General features: G+C 42.1%; 1 protein-coding gene across 1 annotated transcript; it reads left to right on the top strand.

The window, feature by feature from the left end:
* The first annotated feature begins 1,775 nt into the window (after positions 1-1,775).
* rfx4 (regulatory factor X, 4) lies at positions 1,776-17,523 on the top strand. Its single transcript, XM_061076833.1, has 18 exons — positions 1,776-1,839; positions 4,119-4,205; positions 4,348-4,408; positions 6,862-6,985; positions 8,264-8,325; positions 8,679-8,892; positions 9,356-9,433; positions 9,550-9,713; positions 10,209-10,309; positions 10,400-10,458; positions 10,583-10,727; positions 11,043-11,137; positions 11,650-11,767; positions 12,912-13,031; positions 13,734-13,895; positions 14,034-14,199; positions 14,315-14,453; positions 16,028-17,523. Exons 1-18 carry the CDS (start codon positions 1,797-1,799, stop codon positions 16,298-16,300), a joined length of 2,211 nt encoding a protein of 736 aa, XP_060932816.1. The 5' UTR covers positions 1,776-1,796; the 3' UTR covers positions 16,301-17,523.
* The last annotated feature ends 992 nt before the right edge of the window (positions 17,524-18,515 follow it).

Below are 18,515 nucleotides of genomic sequence, written 5' to 3'. Positions count from 1 at the left end.
TTTATCAAAAGATGTTTTATGTTTGTCAGTGGAAAGTGGACGAGGACTCTGCTGGAGGACAAACACAACGAAACCAACAGAGCAGCAGCCTCATTCATGTCAGCAGGAAGAAGAGAAAGTTTCTTTGAGTCGTACAGTTTCCTCTTTTTAAACCGAAGCCTTTAACACCAGCAACGCGTCGTATGTAGCGTAACCGTACCCCCCACTCGCACATACACACATGACTCAACTGGGGCCTTTTCACTGAACAAAAGCAGCACACATCCGTTTGTGTGTGTGAGAATAGGACGAGTGGAAGAGGCTCTCTGGAGGCTGCACCTGTCCTATTTTATGAGGCTCTAATAAGCAGATAACGGGATGGGGGGGGGAAAAAGAGCGTCCGCCGACTCCACCTTCTCCTTATTTGACAGAAATTAATTAGATCCTATGTTGAGGTCACGGTTTTGCACTAACGACCATTTAGGCCCCTTTTGAATACTAAGTTATTAAAGGGTCGTTACAGTGTTTTTACTTGTGATTTATTCAGTTTAACGTCAAAATGAATTTCTTTAGTGTTTTTAGTCGTTCCTGTCCTTTCCTCCCGTTCCAGCAGCTTTCTCCTTCCTGTAGGACCCTGAACACTTGCACATCCCTGTTCTAACAAACTGTGACTGTGCACGTTGTCTCGTGGCATGTTGCTGCCGCCCTGTCCCCCCCGTGCTCCCAGGTGGCTGCACGTTGTGTGTCGGCGAGCAGCAGCAGCAGCAGCGCCTGCGCAGTGCAGCAGTGGGTCCTCCCTTTGCTATCCATGGTGTGGTGAGTAATTCAGCCATAATCCGCCTTTCTCCTCTCCCCTCTTCTTTCCCCTTCTCCTCTCCCCCTCTCCTGTGGTTCCATTCATATTCTAATCACAGCTTTCCCTTCTCCAGCTCTCAGGCACTCCATCAGAGCCCTCCCAGCCTCGGGCTTTGCACTTTTACTTCCCCCCCTTTGTGACCGTTCCCTCTTCTCCCAGGCACACCAAAACTAAGCAAAAGAGTGAGCGAAAAGAGGTGAAAACGCCCATTAATAAATCCACACTTGTGCCGTTTGTAGCATGTTTGGATACATGTTCGAGCACATGACGGAGTCGGCCGGGCGGCAGAGTTCCCACAAACACGGTGTAACGGTGGAATGAGGGGATGAGGGAATGTGGCAACAAGTTTCTAAAGGGACATGAAGCCGCAGTTAGAATCAGCAGCGGAGGTTGTGTATTTTTGTCTGGAGCTGGGAGGTGTATAAAACTTAAATTAAATGCCATAATGGAAGATGGGGAGGCCACAGTGTTGGGACTGTGTAGATCTAAGCCTCTTTTTTTCCGTCGGGAGGGAGCTTTTCTTATTCAAAACAGCCCCACAAAAGACTTCCAGTGAGCCTTGCCACATCCCCATCTGACTTGGGGCCATTCATCAGCCTTCCAAGCCTATCAATGACATGTCCCCATCAGGGCTCCTATAAAATCAGCCCCTTTCCCATGAAACATCAGCAAACATTTTGACGGGTCTGGCTTTCCCCCCGCTGGATTTCTGGAGTCTCTTACCCCCCCCCCCCATCCCCCCACCCCACCACCACCACCCTCTTCCCTCCCTCATTCCCACCTCCCCCCTCTCCTCCGCCAACACCACCCCTCTGTGGGCGAACCTCAGATCCTCAACATCTCCTGTGACGGGCAGTGGTCACGGAAACACTGAGCGAGACCAGGGGAGAGCCGCCGAGGAGGGGCAAGCGTGCACTAAGCCATTTTCTTGGAGGAGCCGAGCGTTGTTGATGGGAAGAGGATGCATTGCGGGCTGCTGGAGGAGCCTGATATGGATTCCACAGGTCAGTCCCCTTCAACTCTGCTCGTGTGGATGTGTGAAGGAAATCTGCTTCTGTTCAGAGACGTTGTGCGTTGAGTGTTTCTGCTGCTGCTCCTCTGGACGACTCAAACTCGCCCTGTGTGGGTGTTCCGCTGCCTGGCTGTTGATTTCCAACTTTTTCTCATCTCTTTTTAATGTTTTAATGACTTAGTATCAATTAGACATTGTTTTTGGTCACATGCAGTAACGAGAAGTATGACTTCTGTGGATTGAGGAAAAGTCACAGACAACATGGAGTAGTCTTTAAAATCTACAACAGGTGGTTTCTTGTCTGTTCAGTAGAAGTAGTTTTAGAAATTGCACTGATCAGTAGTTGTGGGGAAATAAAAACAAGTGCATGTGAATGAGCAGCATCATGCACCTGTTTTTAGTTTCTTTTTCTGCTTCTGGTGTAAAGCTGGAGAGCTAAAGAATTTATTCAGCTGCAAACTGAACAATTTAATTAAAACAAAATTTTAAAGAAAATCAAGTGATGCAGAAGTGTAGTTATTTCTTAAAATTAAAGCATGTTTGATTAATGAATTTTCCTTAAGCCTCAGTCATGGAGAAAGCTGATTTTGCTGCTGCAGTTTAAAGCAGTAAAGTATTGAATGTGTGTTAATAAATGAGAGAACAGCTGTTTCACTTGTTGATCAAATTTAATCCAATTATTTCCATCCCCAACTTATCTGCTCCTGTGGCAAATGAAGCTTGAGAGCTGAGCCTCTGTGGAGAATTAGCTTCACTCCACTGGTTTCACTTTTTCATCTGGTTTCATTTGCTTTTCTTTAGTTTTTTTCTTCCATCAAACAAAAACAAACGCTGTCAGTAAATGTTAAGAAATGTCAGCGACAACATGTGGTGTTTTATTCAATTCTCAGGCTGTTGTTCTTTTATTGTGTAAGAGACATTATCATTAGGATGTTATACAGAATACTTATAATCAGAATAATATTAAATCTGACGATAATCACAGCATCTGTAATAGAGTCAAAAATAAGCTTCTAATTATTATAATAACTTAATCAAAAAAATAAATCAAAACTCTATGCACGTCTTCGTGGTCTGTGACGTTGAGACTCTTTACGCAGACACATCTTTTTTTCTGTCAGCTCACGCCGAACACCGACATGCAGAACCTCGTCGTGTCTAAACTTCTCAAACTTTTCAGTGTCCCTGACCTTCTGTGAATGGGCTGCAGCAACAGGTCCTGCTGCCAACATGCTGTCCTAGCAACAGATGTAATGGTGACTGTCGCCAGGTCACAAACAGAAAAAAAGAGATTTAATTAAATAATTAAATAATGTTTTCTGAACAGTTTATACTTTAGATTTGATTAGTAAAAGCTTTTTACTAGAGTTTTGCATGTGCACCCTAAAGTTCTGATCATCTCCATTTTACGTTACATAGTAGTTTTTATTTTCCAGTTCAATGAAAAATATTCTCCTTTTTATTTGGCTCTCCATTCGTAATGTTAGGTTTAATACAACTGGCTGATAAAGAAGAAGCTGTGAAGAAAAATTAAATTAAGAAAATGCCTTCTTGCGTTGAAATAAACCCCTAAAAATAATATTGGCTACACACAATTTCAAATTTTGTATTTCCTGATGAAATTGATCAAATACTAAATCCTTTCTTTGAAGAAATCAAAGACATTTTAAATGGATTTCCACTCGGTCAGGCAGGTTCCACATGAAAGCTCTGGTGTTTTGCTGCTGTTCGGTCACAGAAAGCTCACCAGTCGTGCTATTTCTAAGTAGAAATTAAAACGGGACAATGGCCTCTATTCCAGCAGACCGCCTCAGTAATGTGCACAGGCTCTTTTAAGCAAGTGTGTACGCTCGTAGTCTCCTGGGAACAATGCTGGATTCCTGCCGTCTCGGTGAAAACATCTCAAATAGAGCCATGGCTGCTGCGCTGCCCATACAATCCACTGTTGTCAGCTCCCCCTGTCACATTAGTGACATTTATAGTGTCTGTGCACGCAGCGATTTTCATGTTTGTGTAAATATGCCTTTGGCTGCGAGTTCAATTCAGTTTTTAAATTGTCAGGTTTTCAGTTTAAAGTAAAATGCTCAAGTTAGTAGAAAACAGCTGCAAGTGATGTTTTACCCAAATGACAATAAAAAGTGTCCAGTGTTAAATTCTTAAAATATTCTTCTTACAGATCCACAATTTCATATTCGCTTGTCTCAATGACTTTATTCAACGTTTTTGCTGAGTAATAAGAGGAGATCTTTGGTCCTTGGTGTCTTTTCTTAGAGAGTTGGATTGAAAGATGCCTCAACGAGAGCGAGAGCAAGCGATACTCGAGTCACACGTCTCTGGGGAACATGTCCAACGATGAACGTAAGCACGACAAATGCTGTTACACCTAATCTACTGAATTCACTGAGGATTCTTACAAACTGCTGTGTTAGTTAATATCATGTCACGTTTTGCACATTGTGTCCGGTTATGTGTAAAACTCTGCATGTGTTGTTTGTTACAGATGAAGAAAAAGAAAATAACAGAGCTTCTAAACCACATTCGACACCAGCTACTCTGGAATGGTGAGTTTGACAAAAAATCTAAATGTTTTTTTCTTTATTCCTCTGTCAAAACTAAAGCTAATTTAAAAAATAATACTTTTACGTTCAACAGCACACAATATATATTAAATCAAATTTAAAAAATTTAAGCTAGGCTTCTAAGGTTTTCAGATGTTTTTTATTAATCATTATTTTTACTTAAGCTGTCCCTCATTTTGTGGAACATAGAGCAAAAAATAGATATCAAGTTTACAATTGGTTGATTTTATTCTGACTTTAATAATACACACATGAGAGCATTTTTACAGTGTGGTTCATCATTTTCAGCCATGTTAATATCATAAATATATAAAACACACACTTAAATCAGTGTTTATATTCATTTAAGCCCATGTGTGGTTTATTGGTTTGTATTTAACTTCATAACATTGATCTAAATAATCTAATGAGATTGTATATCTGACTTCACATCCTCCACATGAAAAAAATACAAAGCTCATACTTGTGGCCTGTTGCCGAGCCCCATGACCAATGACACCTGTTACTTAACAGCATTAAAACACACATGGGCTTAAATGAATATTAATACTGATTTAAGCTGCACTGTGGGGGGGCTTAAACCCAGGGTGAGGAGGATGAGTGGAGTCACTTACCAGTTATTTTATTCTTAAAGGGGCGCATTATCGACTCAAATTATATTTGAACTTCCCCCCTTTAATATATTTATAATGTTTTTATAGCAGCATTAAAAGTAAACTGTTTTATTTTTATTATACAAATGTATTCATCAATTTTTGATTGAGAAAAAATCCAGAAACACAACATGTTGTCACAGGATGTTGGATCCTAATTTATATCAAATATTGGATAACTAAGATCTACACCCGGACAAAATGATAAACACAGCACTGATTTAATTAGTTTTGAAAATGTGAAAACTTTAAAAGAAAATTGCCTTTTTTATTTTTGTTCTGAAGAGTTCTCAGCTTTTTAAGGGGCATAAAAAGTCAGGTCAAAGACTTTATCTTCAATAACTCATAAAATAGCAGCATGAGGCTCTTACAGCAGGATAGTCCCTTCGAAAAAAAAGTGCAGTATAGAGGAATTTATTTAAGATGTAGAAATAAGGTAAGAAATGCAAAACAATATATTGTTAGAAGTGAAAATGCAGTTTGTTCCCGTCATGAAAGTCCAGACTCTGAATTCTGTCCTTCAGAGAAGTGACCACATGATAGTTTCTATTTTTTAATGATCAGGGGCAACGAATGTAAAGTTGGTCATTACATTAATTAATGATATTATACATTATAAATTTGAGTCATTAAAGAGGAGGTTTTTGTTTCAAACATATTCAAAACTGCAGAAACCGGAGTAATTTCCAAATCTGGTGGCCACATTATCATCATCAACAAAGACAGCACAGTGAGCGCTATTCTGCCAGATACCTTCTCTTTCGGTACCTTTTGAATATAATAAATCATATGAAATAAATCAACTTAATATAAAATTTCCACAAATATGTGCGGTTCAATGCCACGTCAGCACTTACTGGTGATGATGTGTCCCTCAAGGCTCAATATTGGGCCTTTTCTAATTTGGTAAATTGACATTTTGTTGTTACTTGTAAGTTGTGGATGATGTTTTAAAGCTGCAGTGAGTGGTTTCTGTTCGGGACCATTAGGGGGCGGTATACACAGTAACGCATCATCTACGATGAAAGTCAATATTACGTCTCGGCAAAGTTTGCTTCAGCGGCAGAATGTAGATGGTGAATAAAAGGAACCCAGAAGAATAACAAAGAACATTAGACATTTAAAAAATATAAAAAATCAGATCAACATCAGTGACGGCAATAAAGTTCTTCAGACATTTGTCGACCTAACAAACGCAACAAAAAGCAATTTAATGACACTGACAACTAAAGGAACAAAGTGTTGGGTTAGGGTTAGCTTTTCTTTGGGATCTGCAATACTGGACATTCTTTCACATTCTTAACAAGTGTGTCGATACAAATACATTTTAAAGTAACAGGGCGACTATGATGTGCATCATGTAGAGAGGATTTATTTACATAAATTGCTCTAACTGTCTGGACCCTGACATTCAAGACAACTCCTGAACCAACACAGCGGTTTATAAGCAGGAACAGCAACCCGAGAAATATCCAAACAATACGATAGAAAGTCTGATACAATAGGGTCTGTCAATGTTGGACAATTTGACCAAAATGCAGATATGTCTTGAATTTATCAGGATTTTTCCACAAAATCACCCTCTTACATAAATAAATAAAAACATTAACATTGTTGTCACCTCATTAAATGCTTTTATTGCTCTGCTGTCAAATCCATACACATTTTCCACTATATCCACCAGAATTGTCATTGTTTTCTCAGTTCATCTAATTTATGTTGACATGTTATATTAACAAATACCAGAGTTGTATTTATTCTGATGAATCTCATTGCTCACAGGCTAGAGGAGAACTATGAGATCGCCGAAGGTGTGTGTATCCCCCGAAGTGCCCTCTACATGCATTACTTAGACTTCAGTGAGAAGCAGGACACGCAGCCTGTGAACGCAGCCAGCTTTGGAAAGGTAAGACTAAATTCTTCTGTGCGTATGAAAGTCAAACAGTCTTGACACGTCCTCATTCACACCTTCATCCAGTTCAACTCGAACCCATCCTGAAATGTATTAAAAGTCATTGAAAGTCATTAAGGACTCAAACAGAAGAAGAGACCAGGCGGCAGTCAGATGTTAGAGCCTCTATGAAAAGCAATAATCACATCCAGTCAATCAGCCGTGAGCCTTAGTCGGACCATTTCATGCCTGGCTTGGTTTGGCTCGGGCTCTGGCTGCTGTGTTGGAGTAATATCGTCTGCAGCTCAGTGTGAAGCAAAGCTCTGTGGCCGCTCACTGAACACATCATCCAGAGCCAAAGGAGATGTGCTTTCGTCTGTTCCCACAACCCCAACAAGTTCCTCAGCCTTCCTACCCCCGGCCATCCCCTGTACCCTGGACTCCGGCCCCAACCCCCAACCCCAGGCCCACCCCCGCCCCTTTGCAGCTCCTGTCGGAAGATATTGAAAAAGAGAAGGGGCCTGGATTAATGTGTAATTAAAGGAAATTTGGAAGGGTGAGATGTTGCGGAATGTTAGATCAGTGGCTGGAGCAGTGTGGGGTGTCCTTTAGGAAGGCTTCATTGATTCAGGACAAAAAAAGGAGAGAGGGCCCGGACTGCCTCCCTGTCTGCTCATTTATCAAGCGGGGCCTGACAGAAACTTCACAGCTTGGCCTCTTTTTTCATCCCACACAATGGAGAGCTACACTGTTTGCTAAAGTTTCTGCACCAAGAGCTGGACCAAGGATCCAATCTCTTTGGACAAAAAGAGAGGAGAGGAAGAAGGAGGGCGTGGGGGAGAGAAAGAGAGCCGCGAGGGAGAGGGGATGGATGAGGGGAGACTGTTGATATAGAAGAAAAAAAAATAGTAATACCCCTGGATGTCATAAATGGATGGTTCTCAAAGCTTTTATTTTCCTCCCAGACCTCCCAGTGGACACAGCGATGAGACGTTCATGTCGTTCTGCTGACAAACTTTATTAGACACTTTATCATAAGAGCCTGAATGATCAAGTACAGAGTATTACAGAGTATACTTTATATTTACATATTTTTCTGTTCATTAATACATACTGGTACTGACACATAGATTTCTACTATCCACCGGGTAAAAACTACACAAGTCAATATTTTATAAAGATTTTATTTGACTTCATTTGACTCCTTTTCTTTTTCACTTCATTTTCTGAATTCATGTAAAAGGATCAGATTAATCTGATATAAATTAACTGTTTCTCTCCCACAATCCACAGATCATAAGGCAACAGTTTCCAGCGTTAACTACTAGAAGACTGGGGACGAGAGGGCAGTCCAAGTAAGTTGGTCTAGATGGGTTTTGTCTTAAAGAAATCTAAAGACAAAAATACATATTCATGAAGAGAAAAACATGAAAAATCTCTAAACATAAAGGAAAATTTCTTCTAATTTACTGGTAATTTATACAAATCTATCTGGCACAAAGCAGATTTATGTTTAGTTTGATACTAGTAAAGATTTAAAATTGTAGCATAGGTGAGAATAGATTCATGAGAATGATCTGATAGAAGACATTTGATGAAACACTTGTGCATTTATACAAAAAGCTGATTTTTTCTTTCACAGTTGTCGATAGTAGTATAACTTCTACTGGACGAGGGAAGAATAACCCGCGTCTCCTCCTCTCCGCAGGTACCACTACTACGGCATCGCGGTGAAGGAGTCCTCTCAGTACTATGACGTGATGTACTCCAAGAAGGGAGCGGCGTGGGTGAACGAGACCGGGAAGAAAGAGGTCACCAAGCAGACAGTGGCGTATTCACCGCGCTCCAAACTGGGGACGCTCCTGCCAGAGTTTCCAAATGTCAAAGACCTAAATTTGCCCGCCAGCCTGCCAGAAGAGAGGGTAAACAGGAGTTTTAAAAGTCCATCCTTACAGCCCCCCCCACCCAATCGCCCCTCTCATCCCACCTCTCCCTGCCATCTCTGCGCCCCCTCTGGCTCTTTTATCTGGATTTCCACTCGGTCTGCGTTTAGAGAAGGACCCCGAAGGATTTATATGCTGGCTCCTCACTAACTCTTAATCTTTTGGGGGAGATAATAAGATCTAGGAATGACAAAGGACAGGCACTAGCTGTCCAGCTTTTAAAGAGGGGCCATGATTTTAAATGGTTTGTGTTTTGCTGATCTCTAAAGCTCGTTTTATATTACTCCGCTCCAGCCTAGACCTGTTACGAGTATTTATTGGTTCACATGCTTTGTTTAAGATTTATTCTCTTGTTTTTGTACCACGGTTTTCCACCAAAAGAGGGAGAAAAGGCTATTAAGTGTGTGATGCAATTAGATGAATGTTGTGTTGTTGCCCACAGGTGTCAACCTTCATCATGATGTACAGAACGCACTGTCAGAGGATACTGGACACTGTGATCCGAGCCAACTTCGACGAGGCAAGGCGTCTCTTCTAACCCTTGTTTTTTTTAAATCAAATTCTGTTTTGCAGAAAGTTTGATTGTGTGTAACTCTTTGTGTGTAACGTCATGGTGTGTGTGTTTGTTGTGTGCAGGTCCAAAGCTTCCTGCTGCACTTCTGGCAGGGCATGCCCCCCCACATGCTCCCTGTCCTCGGCTCCGCCACGGTGGTGAACATAGTCGGTGTTTGTGACTCCATCCTCTATAAGGCCATCTCTGGGGTGCTGATGCCCACCGTCCTGCAAGCACTGCCTGACAGGTGAGTCGGGTCGGAGCCTCCACTTGACACACACTTTTATTTTTGCAAACCTGCAGTTTGTCTTTCGAATGATCTTCATACATTTTAAAATTGTATTTAATGATCGTCGGTTTAATCATTTCACAGGAAAGATCCTCTTTTCCAGAAAAAATATTTAAGAATTGCAGAAACATTTTTAATCGACTTTGGAAAGTTTGGAGAAAGCAAAACTTTTAAAAAAAAGTCCGCTTTAAATTCTGTTCTGGGTTTTTAAGCACGGTTATTAAATTTGAGTTTAAAATGAGGAGTCAATAAATCAATTAACCAGTGGAAAAACTCAATTGTTCAAATGCTTTTTCAGAAACACCATTATTAGTCATAAATAATATTCCGCCATGTTTCCAGCCTCCCAAACGTGAGGATTTGTCCTTTTTCTTTTCCACTTACTGGATTTTAATTTCTCCATAGCTGTTTACCTAATAAGATTTCCATGTTTCTGTTTTCTCTCATTTATAGTTTGACTCAGGTTATTCGAAAATTTGCCAAACAGCTCGATGAGTGGCTTAAAATAGCACTTCATGACCTTCCTGAAAACCTGAGAAACATCAAATTTGAATGTAAGTATCGAATCCACTGGTAACAAAATAAAAGCATGATGAAATAAATGATTATTCACAGGAGTAACCACTCTCTTTTTTTGTTTCCAGTATCGAGGAGATTTTCTCAGATTCTAAAGCGACAAACATCGTTAAACCATCTCTGTCAGGTACGTGTCGGGCTCTGAATGTTTTTTTCTTTTAATAAAATCCATATGAAGGGCTGATCGCGGCTGATAAGCGATATGGGTATATGCTCGTGTGAGTAATATTGTTGATGCAACCGTCCCCAAGGCGTCGCGGACTGTGATAAACAGCGCCGACATCACCTTTCAAATGCTGGAGGACTGGAGGAATGTGGACTTGAACAGCATCACCAAGCAGACACTTTACACCATGGAGGACTCACAAGAGGAGCACAGGCAGCTCATTATCCATTGTAAGTCTATGCAGCTAAACTGACTCCACTCTAACACGTCCAGCCGCACACAGAGTTACACTTTACCTTCACGCAAACAACACACCGAGCGACAATCATTCCCACGACCGGCAGAGTCAAAGCAGTAATGATGGAGAGCTAAAGGTTACAAAGGTTCCCTCTGCTCTGGAACACCCTGCGGAGCATCTCCAGTCATCAGTCCTGATGGGGTCAGGGGTCACAGATACGCAGAAGCCGTCGCAGGGAGGCGTTTGTTTTAGTCTCGGTTGATGTTGAATCCTACGTAACCTGACGTTCTGCCTCCTCCTGTCACAGTGTATCAGGAGTTCGACCGGCTGCTGGAGGAGCAGTCTCCGATCGAGGCGTACATCGAGTGGCTGGACACCATGGTGGACCGCTGTGTCGTCAAGGTCAGACAGAAAACAATGTTATCCTGAAGAACTGCTCTTTAAACATGCACTGACTCAGCGCATTTTTGTAAAACGGAAATGTGTTAAGGTCAAGTCCCACAGATTTAAACAGATTCTGAGAAGTGACTTCAACTAAATGTTTAAAGTATTTGCACAGCAGATCCCTTTGCCCTTAAGAAGACACCTGCGGCTCACAGCCACTCGTTTCTGCGTGTCTTTTTACACACAGGCACTTAGCCGGCAATCCTCCCAGTTAATGATGTCTTCAAGCTTCCCATTTGCGTCCATTATGGCCAGATATGGGCTTGTAAAATGTGGTCGCCCTGGCAACGTCTTGGACTGCCCAGACAATAGTTCAATGGGAAGGCGTGTCCCCGGGGGCAAATTAAATAGTTGACTTGTTGACATGTTTTTCGTTCCTAAGGGTTAAGCCCCAATACGGACCCGGGGGTTAATTCTACCCCGGCGTCCCGACCCTTCCCCCTCTTTTCTCATGGAAATGTTCTCTCTAGGTGGCAGGGAAGAGGCCCGGCTGCCTGAAGAAGGTGGCCCAGCAGTTCCTGCTGATGTGGTCGTGTTTCGGTACCAGAGTGATCCGGGATATGACCCTCCACAGCGCGCCCAGCTTCGGTGAGCGGCTAATGCTTTGTCATCATCCCTGCAACAGGCGGGAAATACGCAAGTTTGAAGGCGTGTCCAGGGAATAATTACTTATTATGTCATGCACATTGTAAGATGAGCATCAAAACCTGAAATGGATTTCAATTAGATTTGTAGTTAATTCTGCTCAACATAAGGATCAATGAACACATAGAAGAATTTGCACTGACAATTTGACACTTTAACCAATTGAACAAAATTAAGAAATTGAACCTAAATTTAATAACCCTTAACCAGGGATGTCCAAAAAGAGCGAGTCGCGTCTTCTCATATGTCTAACGTAATGATAATACATTTTATTTATATAGCACTTTTCAAGCCCAAGCACAAAGTGTTTTCCAACGATGTCTGGAGTTTGTCATATATCACCACTGATGAGTGAAACTGGTTTAAACTTTCAGCACCATCCTATAAACATTTCAAGATTCTCAAATAGGAAGAACAAGTAAATCACTCTGGAAATTGCCGCTGCTTGTTGTGCGCGGCCGAGGTTTGCACCAAGTCAAAAGCAGTGAAAATGAAAGAAAAGCAAATGGCCTCTCTTTCCTGTACTGGTGTCTTTGGCCGTGTCTGTGAATATCAAAGACACAGCTGGTTGCGGTGTTTTGATAGAGCAGGTCTCCGTGCACAAACAGCTAATTAACAAAAGCCGACCCCCCGCCACCGTGCACCCGATGTGTTTGCCTGTCTTTTCCATTTTACGACCGGTCAGTATTATACCCTGCTCCCCCCTAAATAGCCACAAGTGTTTATTATGCGCACGGTGGCGGAGGCGGCCAGCACAATGACACAATTGTGACACTCCCTCACAGGCCAGGGTCTCATCTTCCGTGCGACCCCGGGGTCAGCTGACATATTTCTGGCACTGGGTCGGTACATGGAAACCAGCGCACATGCTTCCTTCTAATAACAGGGGCCGTGCTGTCAGTGTGCAGGATGTGAGGTCATCAAACAGATGCTTTTAGAAACATCTTTATGGTCGTCATCATTAATGTCTTCCACTGGCATCTTTTTCCAACTGAGCCTCACTCACTGCCACCAAGTCACTTCTTTAACCTGATGAAGTCCAAGCTGTTTTTGATGAATAACACTTGTCCTGTGTGTTTGTGTCCAGGCTCCTTCCACCTGATCCACCTCATGTTCGATGACTATGTTCTTTACCTGCTGGAGTCGCTGCACTGCCAAGAGAGAGCCAACGACCTCATGAGGGCCATGAAGAGTGAGGGCAGCACAGGTGAGGCCGCTGCACGCGAATATATGCTATGTAGTAGTTTGTTGGGTTTATATTGTTTGAATTATATACGCTTGTTTAGTGTGAAGCCATCAGCTTGGGCTAAGGAAATTAAGATGTATATTTTTCACTTTTTTTGACATTTTACGTTCCACATTGTAAACAATTAATTGAGAAATTAACCAATCACTGAAATAATTGTCGGTTAAAATTTGTACTGGTTTATAATGACATAATCAACAATATAATAAATAAGTTAAAAAAATCTTTACAGCTTTAAATGCCCTAGTATTTATTTAACTGTACAATTATGGGGCCTAATTGCAGATTAGAAAGAACCCCCACCCAATAAAAAATCTTTTGTGTTTAGTGCCCATTTTGATCTTCTCATTAAGTGTTGAGGAACTGTAACCTGTGCCTGTAAATCTGTAATTATGGGTTTGTTAACTATAATATATATAGAACAGTTTAATAAGTTGAATGTAATATACCTTCAACTAGAAGAACAAGAATAGAAAAATAGGAAACTTGAATTATTCGTTCTTTTTCATGTAATTGAGTTTCAATCCAAACATTTGTTTCTCTAATGAACACAAAGAGTTTGAACCTCTCAGAGTAACTGTCGATTTATTTTGGCTCTTTGACTCCAAACACTGCCTCTTGTATTAAAATTTCAAATGTTCTGTCGTCTTTTCTCACCTTCAGCAGAGAGAGAGGAGGAGTTCCCGGTGACAGAAACCACTCCCACCTCCCCGTCCCCAGGATCCTTCTCTCCTGCTCGCTCCGTCCACTCTGTGGGCGTGTCCTCCACCAGCTCCCCCACAGCGGCCGTGTCTCCAGAGTACACCGGAGTCCCCACCACCACAGGTGAGGCAGGCGTCAGTCATACACACACACACACACACACACACACAAACACACACACACGCAGGGTGTAACAGGGTTCACTGAGCATAGGTTCTCTGCGCCAACACATTTGTCTCTGTGTCTATATATGTCTACCAGGCGCTGTTCAGTCATATACCTGGTCCCTTACATACACAGTGACAACAGCCGGCGGCTCCGCTCCAGAGGCCGGACAGCAGCTGTCCTGTATGAGGAACAGCGCTCCAGTCCCCCCTCCCTCCTCCGCACACCGGCTGCCAGTGTACACCCACAGAGAGGAGCATGGGTAATTACATGATTTTCACGATTATGTTAAGTTTCAGTACGCTTAGGAAACTAGTAACTAAACAAGTACATTTTGCTGAATACTTTTTTTTAACACATTGCTGACTGTATTCTAGGTATACTGGCAGCTACAACTACGGCAGCTACGCCAACCAGCATCCTCACTCTATCCAGAGCCAGTACCCGAGTCTGGCCCACGAGCCGGCGCTCCCCGCCCCCCTTCACTACTCCGCCTACCACCGCTCATCTGCACAGGTCAGTGTCCGTCACCACAAAGACCAGCCAATAGCAATCAGTCAATGAATTCGCTAATTGAATTTAATTAATCAGTAGTGTAGGCACGAGTTTTTAAAGTGTAAATCACAAATATAGATGAAACAATTCAGGCAACTAAAGTGTTTATATATCATATTATATATATTCACTGTATTAAGTTAAATGACCAGTTTTATAAGTTACTCATCATTGATGAGAGAATACTTTAACTGGAGATATTAAGTTAACAAATCAGCTAAATTAAAAACTGAAGTACACATTATGCAAAATTATGCACATTTTCTGAATATAATGTTATATATATGAAATTATGGGATAGTTTAATTAGTTATTTAGTTGATAAGAAGAAAAAGATGAAGAAGAAGCCTGAGACTATAACTATGTCCTGTAATACATGTCAGGATACAGTTTTTATAAAATTATGTCTATTTAATTAATATATAATAAAGTACTCCTTATTTGTCAACTAGCAGCTCATGTGCATTTGATTTTTGAATGAGAATATCATCAGGCTGTCTCTGAACTGTCCTGTGAAGACAGACCTACACTTGAGTGAGGTGTTGTTATGACGAGTCGGGGGTGTTCCAGCTAATGTCCCGGCTGGTGAGAGTTCACTCTTCTGCTGGTAATTTCCTGTTAAGGGTCCTCGAGCTTCAGCTGCTCGTTCAGCAGGAGGAGATCCGACCGGGGCCTTAGCGCTCAGCGTGTTTCTTAAAGTCCCAGAATCAGCCTCTCCTCCACACAGCGGAAGCATAGAAGTGAAAGGTGGCCCGGCCGGGGCAGAGAGGGGCCCTGCTCTGTTACTCCTCTCTCCAGCTCTCAATAGTCTCTTCATCTGTTTGAGCCAGTCGCCAAAGAGCAGGGCAAGGGGGCGTTTATTAAAATATTGTTATTCAATGGTTTCTTTTCTGCCTGTGAACAAGAGGCAGCTGAGGCGTCTGTTCTGCTCTCTGACCTGCAGCGACTGTCTTTTTCCATGCCGTGGTCGCCCATAATGGATTCGACTGTCGTGTTTATATTTAGTGAGAAAAGGGAAAAGGGTCTGACTTCCTTTTTTTGTTTTAAAGACCGTCTGAGCTTAAATCGGGCACAATGCCGGAGCTTTGTGCGTACGAGAGGTTAGAGATGGAGCTGAAACCGATAGAAAACTTTGTCGGATCCACATCTGTCCGAAAATATTTCCGTCCACACGCAGATTTCCTCAGCTGGTGTTTGTGGTCGGGCACCAAGGGCAACAACAATAACACAGGAAGAGCAGTTTTCCAGCTGATGTCTAATTTTCTTAAGTGGCCTAATTTTCTATTTTGTCCAGTCTGCTAAAACTTGTAAAGCAATTGCTCCTGACAGGAAATGATTGGTGGCAGGGTCAGTTCACACCCGAGGTTACATGGTTATCACAGCTTCACATATAATATGAACAGGACTGAAGCTTGGAGGACATGGGACTTATGTCTTCTCTAAGTGATCTGAGAAAATTAGTGTTTCAGTTAATAAGTTAAAACGTGTGATGACTTGTATTCCACTCACGTCTCTCCTCTTCTTCTCCTCAACAGTACCAACTCAACGGTCAGATGTCTCGGATGGAGCCTTGCTTGATGGGCAGCACTCCTCGGTTGCACCCCACACCTGTGGCCTCTCGCTGGCCGGATGTGTCACCGACCAACAGCTGTTACACCAGCCCACCTATGCATTCATCCCGCTATGCCGCCTCTGGGGACATGTACTCCCCCCTGGGCCCACGCAGGAACTCAGAGTACGAACACTCGCAGCATTTCCCCGGCTTCGCCTATATCAATGGAGAGGCCACCACAGGCTGGGCTAAATAACCTTCAAACTCTGATTTGCTATGTACGAGCTCCAGACCTGCCACACAGGTGGATGCAAAGTCTCTGGACACTTCCAATCAAGTAGATGAAGGAGGAGCAGAGAGCGGAGAGTACCGATGCAAGGTAAAAGGAATCATGGTGTGGACGTACAGACAATTCGAAAAGACTCATTCCGTCAATCACGCTGATGATTTCGGTGTTTGTCAAAAGTTTCTTCAGCAAGCGGTGGAAGAAACCTATTAAATCATACAGATTGTCAAAACTTGCAGCAAAATCATTTTGACAGTGCAATGCTGCTGCCAAGCTGTGCCTTTGTTTTTAGGAATGTACACCTCTGCCCTCGTCGGTCTCACAAGTCACCGCGCACATCCTCCCACCAGCCGCCGGTCAGTCACCTCCCTGGCTGCTGGACCAGTGTGTTGTAACCTGTTACTGACACCAGTACAATCTCAGTGACACCCCCCTGTCTGTGGTTTCTCAGCCCTGTGCAGCGTCATGTCGTGAACTCACTGCAGCAGATAATTGATGAACTGCACTGCCTTAACGTTCTCCTGGGACACCGGTATCAAACAGCGGCACAAAGCTAGAACTTAACGAGTGACAGATAGAAACTCATGAGACCTTGATCTGCGTGTGAAGGTGTCTTCATCTTGGATAGTGTTTTTAATGATTGAATGCTGTGACTCAGAAACAACTGTGTGAGTTTGTTTTGTCGCAAGCTTTTCTGCTGTTTCCCTGTGACCACATATATACATATACATATATGTACATATAAATGTATATGTATATATATATTTGAGTATGTATTTTCTGTAACTTTGTAACATGGTTTGTTCTTTATTTTCTATGTTACAACTGGTACTTTGTTCTCTGTTTTGTATGGTTAGTAGAGGACGCATTAACCATTAATTAGGGTTGTGTGTTTTTATAATGCACTCAAAGCAACTGAGGACCTATTACCCTATGGGTATTTATAAAAAGGGAAAATATCAAAGTGTACAGTAACATGAATTCTAGTCACTTTCTTCTGTAAATAAAAGCACTGGAAACCATTTGTGGTGACTGTTAAACTATCACAGTCCAAACTGATGTGTATGTGGGTAAGATGTTGCCACATAAATAATTTCACAATCTAAAGCAGTGACTCATCTTTGTCAAAGTATCTTCTTAATATAGTCTATTCTGTTCTCTATCTCTTTATACCGTCTGTGGAGAAATGCAAGAGATGATGCACAAAAACCTGTTATTGTATCTTGATAATTATCCGAATCCATTTCAGCACTGGAGCAAAGTCTGGAATTCCACTGATCTGTTTGCTTTCTATGTTTAATATAAGATGGCTAATACAATTATTTAAAGCACATCCTACTTTTTTGTCAAATATTTTGATTTTTGTAACTTCAGATATGTGTTGGACTCAAATCCATGAAGTGATCTCAGCCTTCTCTCACAATCCCCACACACATTTAGATGTTGAAAAGAAGGTGATTTTTACTTCTCTCTCGGTGCATCCCATTGACAACACATGGGGGGGTGGGGGGGTTGGGCCAGCAGCACAGAGGCCACACTGCCGAAAGAATCACATTTGAATAGAGAGAATGTCCCGCTGTGCTGAGGTCATTGTAACTCAGTCCCGTAACCTTTGACCTCTGACCCCTGCCGAGGTTTGTATTTATTAGAACATAGATCCCCTGTGTTCTGTTTCTTTCTGCGGGATTCACAAGGGATACTTTCAAAAACCGAGAACGTGTTTACAGCAATGGACAAAAAAAAGGGGGCCGCCTTCATTGTGATTTAATCACCTGACCTGAGTGTCAGTATCAATATCCGCTGAGGATTTCAGAGGAAGATTGGTGAGAGTGGGGGGGCACCAGGAGGAGGAGGCTGTCAGCTGTGAGAAACTCGTGCACATGTTCCTCCTTCAAAGAAACTGGTCACGTGCTTAACAAATACTATAACATAAATGTGCAGCGTAATGATTAAATGCATATTCTAAAATAGATTTTCTTTCTTTTAAACTATAGACAAGAAAATAACTGGATTTTTTACTTTGAACTCGCAGTATTTATAAATGGATAATGTGCATCATCTGTATCAGTCACATGCAACAGTGCATTGACAACAATGAATTACTTATATTCAGGGCTAGGCTGCAGCCTGCAGGAATATATATTTAAAAGGAATACAGAAGCTCACACTGTTGGTCCTCACTTCA

The sequence above is a fragment of the Limanda limanda genome, chromosome 8 (genome assembly GCF_963576545.1).
Source record: "Limanda limanda chromosome 8, fLimLim1.1, whole genome shotgun sequence".
Classification (NCBI taxonomy): domain Eukaryota; kingdom Metazoa; phylum Chordata; class Actinopteri; order Pleuronectiformes; family Pleuronectidae; genus Limanda; species Limanda limanda.
The sequence above is the reverse complement of the archived record's forward strand: the minus strand, read 5'-3'. Positions and strand labels throughout refer to the sequence as shown.